A 9,968-nucleotide genomic window follows, 5' to 3' on the forward strand; every position below is an offset into this window, starting at 1 on the left:
TCCGTAACAGAAAAGGAAATTCTGAACACAATGTAGCGCATTCATGTTTGCACTTTTTCCTTTCTCCAGAACTCTTTTTAAATTTTGAACCAAGTGATCTGCAGCTCCATTGGAAGATGGGTGGTAAGCAGAACTCCTAATGTGCTTTACTCCATTGCTCTGCAAGAACTTCTGAAACACACTTGACCCCAAGCAGCAGAGTAACCCCTTAACACTTCTATAGTCTTCTCAGCTGTGGTACAGACATGAGCACTAGCTCAGGCCAACGTGAGTAGCTATCAGTGACCACTAGGAAATTGTACTTCCCCTTTTGTGAAAAATCAAGGTGGATTCTTTCCCATGGCCTATTAGGCCAACTTCAATTATGCACAGGAGCTGTAGCTGGCTGATTCCTATCCAACTGGCATGTTGGACACCTGTTGACAAGTGCTTCTATGTCAGAATCAAGATTGGGCTGGCAAAAGTGGCTACAAGCTAGGGCCTTCATCTTTACCATCCCCTGATGATTCCCATGCAACTCTTTTAGCATCTGTGGTCGTAGCCCTGGACGTAAAATCACCTGAGACCAACCACATCAGACAGTCAGACTCCACCGTCTGTTCTGTGTTTCTCACAAGGTAAGGTATTAGTTCCTCATCAGTTACACGTTTTGGCCATCCTTTTAAGACAAACTAGGTTGCTCTCAGGCCCTTCTGTCTTAAGCGGCAAACGAGAAAATACCATGTCCAAAAGTTCGGCTCTCTAATTCCTCCTGTAAAGTAGTATTAAAATACGCTATATGCCCTCAGTGTCAATATAATTGGACTATTAATAGAACTATTTATGCTTTTAAATAAATTTGGTTAAGCTAGTTAAGTTTATTTTAGAGATGTTTTTTTTTTTACTGGTCTCTGAGTTAGCATTTTCACATGTGCAAAGTTACTAATGTTAGCAAGTTCTGTTGAGGCTGCCTGAGCAAAATATTCTTTCGTATGTGCCATTTGTTGTGGTTGTTGAATTCTTTGAAAGTATGTGCAGATTTTATAGCATTAACATTTTGTAGTTTCGAACTGGTTGTAATTTAATATAATTAATGGCACGATGGCCACATTCTTCTGGTCCAGGAATGACTTAGCCATGTGAGCTATGCTAGTCATACTGTGCTAGTCATGCTAGGTATTTTATGAGTACAGATATATAAAAAAATGGGCAATTATATAAGACAGTGTATTTTAACATTTATTTTACATATTGTTAATAATGCAATAATATTGTAAATAATCTAACTGAGCAGCAGCAGAGCGGGATATTCATGCTGTGGGCTAGCTTAAACAAATTCTTTGCAGAATAGACAATAAAGTCCCATCATCCTTCCTGTGTATGTGAATTCAGTGGGTCACTCAGACACTAGACACATAGGAGAAGTCACAAAAGAATGCAACCTTTTTGATAATTCTGTCCTTGTATGATTTATGTTATTAAATTAAACCAAGTTCCAATTTGTTTATACTGTACACCATTATACCAAATCAGAATCAAGCTGTTTTGGAAAATAACTCTATTTAAAGTCACTCTCATGATCATTATGTTCCAACAGTGCACGCAGTGTGCAAGTATAAGTCTGGTCAGTCTTAGAAAAGACCTCCAGAGCCCTGTGATGAAGTTGGAAACTCCACGTCTACATTCACCTCCACCAGCTTGTGTCTCTGCAGGGCTGGTACTGTGTAGTGCTGCCTCACGTGAGTTTCACAGTAATACGCAGTGCAGGTCAGACATGACTTCACTGCTTTCATCTGTATCCCAGAGCAGAAATCACAGACAACATCTCCAGCTCTAGTGTCGTTTGATGGAGTAAGAGAACCAGAAGAAGTTGACAGAGCCTGCTGGACATTCATAGCCAATGATGCAACCGAAGCATTTTGGTTAAATGGATCTTGTGTTCTGGGTACTTCATGGCATTGTATGCACGTATGCATGGAGCATGCACTGCAGGACAAGTGTCCACAAGGCAAGTACACTGGGTTTCTCAGTATATCTCTACACACTGAACATCTGGGGTGACGTGTCAGACTGGCCAGGTTACTATGAAGTGGGGGAAAAAAGTCATGTTAACGCTATTAAAGAGCTTTTACATAAAAAAGGTAATTATAACTAACAAAAAAGCATCAACATTATTTTGACAAAAATTGGGGGTTATTTTCAGTATTTAGTAGTCAGTACCCATGGTGTTCGGTGTAAAGTGTCCCACTAGAGGGAGCCACTGTCTGCCCACTCTTCATTGACTGGTAACTGTAGAATGGTGTAGGTCTTTTTTCCAGCAACAACCTGAAACATAATATACATTCATTTTATTATCCATTTTCCTACAAATATTCATAATATGCGATATTTTCACAGCCTGGACTCTCAGCTATTTAGGAGCACCCAGTACACTCCCATGTTAAAAAACCTGGTCTTTCTTTGTTCTGGAAGCTTCACATCTGACTGCCCCAATCCAGCCCCCATGAACGTAAAAATAAAAATTTTTTGAGGGTCCTGTAGGATCCCAGTGCTGCTGCGTTAACATGGGAGTGTACTGGGTGCTCACACAGTGAATTTACCCTATTCATTCATTTATCCCCAGTAACTGCTTTAACCTGTTTAGGGTCATAGTGATTTAAATTAATAAATGGTTTATATTTTGGGAAGTAGAACATATCATAGATGCAAACAAGATCAAGAGTGTCTGCATGAGTGGATGGGATTGGTCAGACTTTCTGTTGGAGGCAGTGGGGTTTGTCAAACTTTCTGCGGAAGCAGGTGGGATTGGTCAAACTTTCTTCAGGAGCAGGGACTATCAGTAAAGAGTCTCTACGGCGGTGAGTGGGATTGGGCAGACTTTCTGCAGAAGCATGTGGTATTAGTCAAAGTTTCTGCAGGAGCTGGTGGGATGGGGCAAATTTTCTGCACGGTGGGAGGTGGAGGTGGGATTGGTCATGGGTGTCTGCAGGAATGGGCAGGATCGGGCAAACTTTTTGCAGGAGTGGTTAGAAATAATCCAACATTTTTGCTGGAGCAGGTGGGATTGGTCAGACTTTCTGTGGAAGTGGGTGGGAATATTTGGGAATGGGATGGGAGAGCAGGGTTAAAACACAGTCCTATATAAAATTCTATTTTCAACATTAAGTTGTGTATCTGCATAGGGTCAATTTTCTATGTGTGGAAAATTTTAATGTACCTTTGATGATCCGGAAGGATTTCCCCACTGAAGTATAGTGGGAGCTCCAAAGAATTGTTGCTTCTCATGGACATATTGCTAGGTGTTGGTGATGCTCCTCTCTCTATCTGAGGCCTAAAAAAAATATAGAGAAGGTGTGATATGCTGCACTGTGCCTTGTAGTGGAAAAGGTCTTTCTAATTCTGTTTTATCAGTGCAACTAACAGGAGCACATACATTCATCTGATCTGGGTCTCAGAAGTGCTAAGCTAAATAGATCACAACATCAATGCTATATTGTAGATGCACTATTTGGCCAAAAGTATGTGGACACCTGACCATCATACCCATATGTGCCCATCCCAAAGCCATAGACATTAACACAGAGTTTGCTGTTATAACAGTGTCCACTCTTCTGGGAAGGCTTTCCACTAGATTTTGGAATGCGGCTGTGGGGTTGAGGTGAAGTCTCAGGCCACTCAAGTCCTTTCACATCAGCTTTGGCAAACCGTGTCTTTATGGACCTTGCTTTGTGGACAGGGTCATTGTCATGATAGAACATGTCGGCTCTTAGTTGCAGTGAATGGAATCTTAATGCTACAGCATACAAAGACATTCTAGACAATTGTGTGCTTCCAACTTTGTGGCAACAGTTTGGAGAAGAACCACATATTGGTGTGATGGTAAGGTGTCCACATACTTTCAACCCTATAGTGTATATCACACATCAGCTCACTTTTGTTAAATTACCTTGTGTCTCCTGGCGAACGCCTTCCCAATCCTTGCAGAAGGGAGAGAATTAGATAATGTGAGAGAATTCAAAGATACAAATGAGTTATTCTTCTGTTCAGCATTGTTGATAGTCATACTAAGAAGGCTAGCGGTGCTTAATTGAGTGGTTAGGGGATTAACAATGCCAGTTTGTCTTATGAAAGGCTAGATGAAGTAAAGCCAGTATGTGAGATACATACTCAGTCTAATAGCATGTCACTATAATAAGTTGGCAGTCTCAGTACACCAACACTACTAGCTCACAGATGATAAACCCCCTAGAACTGATCAGATTTGTCTGAGTAACAAATGATAAATACACATATTCTTCCTTTCTGTATTTTTTATTGCAAACTCATATTTTCTTACAATGAAAATTTAAAGTCAGAATTAATTATTTGTAAGCAAGTATTTCAAAGGAAAAAAAACCCTCAAGCTGTTATTGTAGCAGAAGGTGGTTCTACCAAGTACGGAGCAGCATTTTTCAGTGTTTAATCTGCTGACAAATAATTAATTTTGACTTTGAAAATGTCAAAATTGCATATTGGTTTGCAATAAAATAAATTACAGTTAAGAAGGGAATTATTTATAATTGCAATATCCGGTGTCACCCAGATGAGGATGGGTTCCCTTCTGAGTCTGGTTCCTCTCAAGGTTTCTTCCTCATATCGTCTCAGGGAGTGTTCCCTTTGCCGTCGTTCCCTCCGGCTTGCTCATTAGGGATAAATTCATAAATCTAAAATTTGTAGATTTCTGTAAAGCTGCTTTGTGACAAAGTCCATTGCTAAAAGCACTGTACAAATAAAGTTGAATTGAATTGAATTACTGGCTGGAACAATCTGTGGCATAAGTGTCTTTGTAATCCAAACTAATCTGATGACCTTTAAGGGGGTTAAATACTTTTACAAGGCACTATATTAAACAACACAACATGAACTCACCCATGTTCTCTTTGGTTACCTCCCTCCGTTTCTGCACCTTCATCTGCCGTGCTCTGGCCCTTTCCTCGAGCTTACTCCTTTCTTCCACTTCCTGTAAGATTTTTCCATCTATTTCGAAATGAGCACCACCGTTCCTGGCCACCATCTCTTCTATCTTCTCTAGCAGCTCTGTGGGCTCAGAACCTTCCGTGCTGTTGTATAGATGATATCTGTTCTCACATTTCTCAACTAGCCAGTCAAGGGCCTTCCCTTCACTCTCAATGTACTGCTCTATGGTGATGTTCCCTAGCCAGTGTGCAAAGTTGAACACCACCATAGTGTGACTCCAGATGCCTTTACCAAGAAGGTTCAAGTGTTCAGCCACTGCTTTTCTATGCAATTCATCATAGTTAGAGTCCACACGTATGATCAGGAGCAAAGCATGGGGTCCTGGAACACACTGGTACACACTTTGCATTATGTCCATTTGGTATAACTTTGCACTGTCTTCTACATTGACGCATCGCCAGTCTGAAGCCTCAACGACAGTGATCTGCTTTCCAGAAATTGTTCCCTCTCTCTTTGCATTTTGAGCAGCTTTGTTCAGCTCAAACTCTTTACTGCCCAAGATCGCATTTCCTACTGTACTCTTCCCAGAGCCTTGAAAACCCATTAGCAAAATCCTTAGTTCTGAGTGATGATATGTGTCCACTGTCAGCATGAAAAAAAATAGTTACTTAGTCTGTCCAATGGCTTGCCTGATATAAATTTGCAGTTGTAAAATCAAAAACAAACTCAAGAACAAAAGATCAATAGAATGTGCAAGCTGATTTTCAAGGTCTACATTTGTTTGCATCTTTTATATATGCATAACATCATGTGTTTTGCACATTTGCCTTACTGAATATGCAATGTGGGATTAAATGGATAAACAAGATGACATTTCCTTCATTAAGAAATAAAAAAGTGTATTCTTCAGCAAATCACTGTGGTATATGAGGCACAATACACTGCTCCAACAACCTGCTGTTATTGGAAAATAATCACCTTTGGGGTGGTAACAGGAACTCATCACATTCATCGCACCACCCCAGCTTTAATTATTTTCTTATAATAGCACAACACTAAGTGTTTCATTCCTTATTTAACATTTATTTTCCCATTATTTGTCATTATCATTATTGTTTCTCATAACACTCACTTACCCATTTGTGATCTGATGTCCTCTCTGTGTTTTTGCACTTTCTTCTTTCTCTCTTTTGCGCTCTCGTCTTCCACTCTCCTCCTCTCTTCCACCTCCTGTAAAATCTTACTGTCTATTTCAAAATGGCTGCCACCGTTTACTTCTACCAGCTCCTCTATCTTCTCCAGTAAGTCTCTAACCTCAGTGTTATTATCCCTGTTCCTACTGCTCAGAACATGACACCTGTTCCCGCATTTCTCAACTAGCCACTGGAGGGCCTCCCCTTCACACTCAATATGCTGCTCTATTTTTGCATCTCCGAGAAAATTTCCACAGGTGAATAGCACAATAGTGTTATTCCAGACTCTGTCACTGAGAAGCTCCACATACCCCTTTATTACTTTTTTATCATTTTCTTTAAACGGGCTGTCCACACGTATTATCAGCAGTACAGCATGGGGACCTGGAGGACACTGAGACACACTGAGCACAATCTCCTGTTTAAGTAGAGCAGGGCTCTCTTCTACATGCGTATGCTTGTGCCATCCTGGAGCTTCAACCACAGTGACCTTCCTCCCTGCTACTTTCTCCTGTCCCTTCACACACTGAGCGTTTCTCTTTAACTCAAATACTTCTTTCCCAAGGATGATGTTTCCTGTTGAACTTTTTCCAGAAGCTGTGTATCCCAACATCACTACCCTCAGCTCCGAGTATCTACTGGTCTGACCTGTAATAGAAAATCAACAAGAGGAGGAAGAAATGAGTTTCGTAATGAATAAATCATATGTAAAAAAGCAGTGAAGGAAATTTGTCCATAATACAAAATAACTAGAGAAACAGGCAGCGACAGTGACTATTTGGGTTGCATTACGTCATTAGGTCTTCTTGATGGCATAATAAACATGCTGTGCGACAAACTATTACAAACACACTTTAAAGCAGATATCTTCATTCATTATTTCCAATTATTTTTGAATAATTCTAGTGTGTAATGCTTTTGTTCACTTACAGTTCTATTGTGTCATTTATTTATTGTGTCCTTTTGTGTAATTTATACTTTGATTAGAAAGTGTGTGCTTACTCTCTCTACTTTTATTTTCTTATCTTATAGCACTTTTTGGGGGAAAAAGGACAACAGAGTAAATAATTCACCTTCTTGGTGTTCACTGCACCAGCAGGTGAATTTCACATGTCTTCTCAATCACTGCTGATGATGTGTCACCAAAGCAGGCTAAAAATATCGGCCAAAATGGAGAAGAAATCTAGGGGGTGTTTCACTCCACACCAGCCGTCCATGAACACAGGAAAAAAGTCAGACTTACCCATCTGTGACCTGATGTCTTCTCTCTGTTTCTGCATCACCACCATCCTTTGAAATGCTCTCTTCTCAGCTTTCTTCTTCTTTTCCAGCACTTGTTGAATTTTTCTACTTATTTTAAAATAAAGCTTCCTGTTTTCTGCCACCATCTCCTCGATCTTCTCCAGTAGCTCTACAACCTGATCTTTATCACGTCTATTTGCATTGTTGAACACATGATACCTGTCACCACATTTCTCAATCAGCCACTGGAGAGCCTCTCCTTCATACTCAATGTGCTGCTCTATGGTTTTATCTCCCAGCCAGTCCCCAGCAGTGAACAGAACTATTACGTGGCTCCAGATGTTTTCACTGATGAGCTCTAAATATCCTTCTAATACACTTCTATGCTTCTCTGTGAAAGAAACCGCTGTTGGTATGATGAGAAGTAGAGCATGAGGTCCTGGAGGACATAGACACACACTGAGCATAAGCTCTTGTTTAAATAGCTCAGTGCTCTCCTCTACAGGTTTTTCCCTGACCCAGCTTGGGGCACTAACCACAGTGACTGGCCTCCCTGCTACTTCTCCATGTCCCTGCACACACTGAGCGGTCCTCTCAGTGTGAAACACTTGTTCACCCAGGATTGTGTTTCCCGATGACCGCTTCCCAGCATTTCTATATCCCAACAACACAATCCTCAGCTCGGACATATCACCTGCACAAGAGAAATATGCATTCCCTGAATTCAAATTTAATTTAAACCATTGCACACACACACTTAATCTGTTGTACGCTTTCATACCTGCATGTACTGTGACATCAATTTTAACCAAGTCAACTCTCACGAAAAGCATTTCTAACGTTTTTTCTTATGTCTGTATTAATCAGCATCAAATGGTTCATGTATTGGTGCACTTTACCAAGTGCTTAAATCCTCAGGTCTAGCAATCATGGAATGATGTGAGCTGTGTCTGTAATGGGAGTACATTAAAAGGAAAAAAGAAAGTACACAATCCTGCAGAATTAAACTGCTGATATTTTAAGAACCTGTTTTTCATCTATAAGATTTTTAACAGGCTATACTTTTCCAAAAGGGTTGTGGAGCACATTCTCAGCCTATATCAAATGGAAAGATGTAAAGAAGGGTCATAACATCTCAACAGTGTTTCCGGGAATGCAACAGCCATAAAGCTTATCTCTCTGCGTTGTGATTCAGGCACGCAAACATGCTTCAACACATAAGTGTAAATCAGCCTTAAGTGTAGGTTTTAACAAAATGATATGATGATGAATACATTTATGAAAATCGCAGTGATGAAATCACACAAGATAAACAGAAGAGGAAACTTGACATCTTTGAACTAGATTTCATGATTTTTTTATGAATTTGGAAAAGTAAGGTCAGAAATATCTAATGTCATAATAATTTCTTTTTGGCGATTTTGTTTTGTTCTAGGTTTTGTCGACTTACAAAACTTTAGTTGTATTGTAGGCTGTTTTGGCATCCACGACTTACTACAGATACCACATTCTAGACTTATAGTCTCTAAAACACCAAATTGTGTCTGCAAAAGTCATATAAGTAGGTTGCACACACTGGATCCTGAATTTGAGAAACCATTCTGTAGGTGTCAGTCATAACAGAAAGATAAGCACCATGCTTTGACTTCTACCACACGGAGGATTGTTTGCTGCAGGGGTTATTTGATCACCCTTGAGTATCAGCTATATTCATTTTGTTTTCAACTTTTTACATGAAAGAGCCACTTTTAGTAAAGACTTTCTAATTTCCAGAGTACATGACATCTGTGTGTCTCATCTCTCAGATAAAGAAAGAATAGACATTACTTATCAGGTTTCTCAGACTTTTGAAGGTCAAACCAGTGAAGCCTGTACTGTCAGTGTGGCCAAACATTTGAACATTAGCTTTTTCCATAACAATGCGACCGAATCTGTATAACTGCCAAAAAAAAGAAAAAAAACCCACATAAACCCAGAATGATCTTTATTACTTGTAGAGAAGGTCAATGCACAAATCAAAACAAATCAGATTCAGAGAGAAGAGTTTCAAAAGAACGGGTAGAGTTTTACAATATTAATTACTTTGATACCATTATGATGAGTAACTGGTCCTGAATCACTTCTTATGTAAATGAAACATTTCATAATGCAACAAAAATGACATTCCATAATACCCACAACCATTAGCTCACTACATTTATAGTATACAATGTTATTTTATTAAATCAGAATATTAAACTTACCGTAGAACGAAGTTTCAGTTGTCATTGTGTCGTAGTGTTACATGTTTACAGGTTTATATAAAGAAAAAAAAGGCATTAAGCAAAACATTATTGTGCTCACTCTGTGAAACAACACCTGCCAAATAGAAAAACCCTCAGATGACTTCAGCCACCACCTTGTTACAAAGTCCAATAATGCATCAAAGGCCAATATCCAGGCTGTAATTCTGTAATGTGTAATTCAGGTACAGACTCCTAAACAACACTGCTCTGATGTTTTCAGTTCAACCTCTGAAAAAAAGTTCTTTATTTCAAAATCTAAACAGCACTTTTGAGGTCAGTGATTTTTAAAACAGTACAATCAGCATGTAAAAGC

General features: G+C 39.5%; 1 protein-coding gene across 1 annotated transcript; it reads right to left on the reverse strand.

The window, feature by feature from the left end:
* Positions 1-1,205: 1,205 nt before the first annotated feature.
* Positions 1,206-9,750, reverse strand: LOC113531483 (GTPase IMAP family member 8). Its single transcript, XM_053230302.1, has 8 exons — positions 9,614-9,750; positions 7,372-8,064; positions 6,072-6,776; positions 4,888-5,577; positions 3,926-3,956; positions 3,197-3,310; positions 2,200-2,304; positions 1,206-2,061 (listed from the first exon to the last, which is right to left on the reverse strand). The coding sequence occupies exons 1-8, from the start codon at positions 9,636-9,638 to the stop codon at positions 1,611-1,613; spliced, it is 2,814 nt and encodes a 937-aa protein (XP_053086277.1). The 5' UTR covers positions 9,639-9,750; the 3' UTR covers positions 1,206-1,610.
* Between the last annotated feature and the right edge of the window lie 218 nt (positions 9,751-9,968).

Source organism: Pangasianodon hypophthalmus, chromosome 27 (assembly GCF_027358585.1).
Source record: "Pangasianodon hypophthalmus isolate fPanHyp1 chromosome 27, fPanHyp1.pri, whole genome shotgun sequence".
NCBI classification, from domain to species: domain Eukaryota; kingdom Metazoa; phylum Chordata; class Actinopteri; order Siluriformes; family Pangasiidae; genus Pangasianodon; species Pangasianodon hypophthalmus.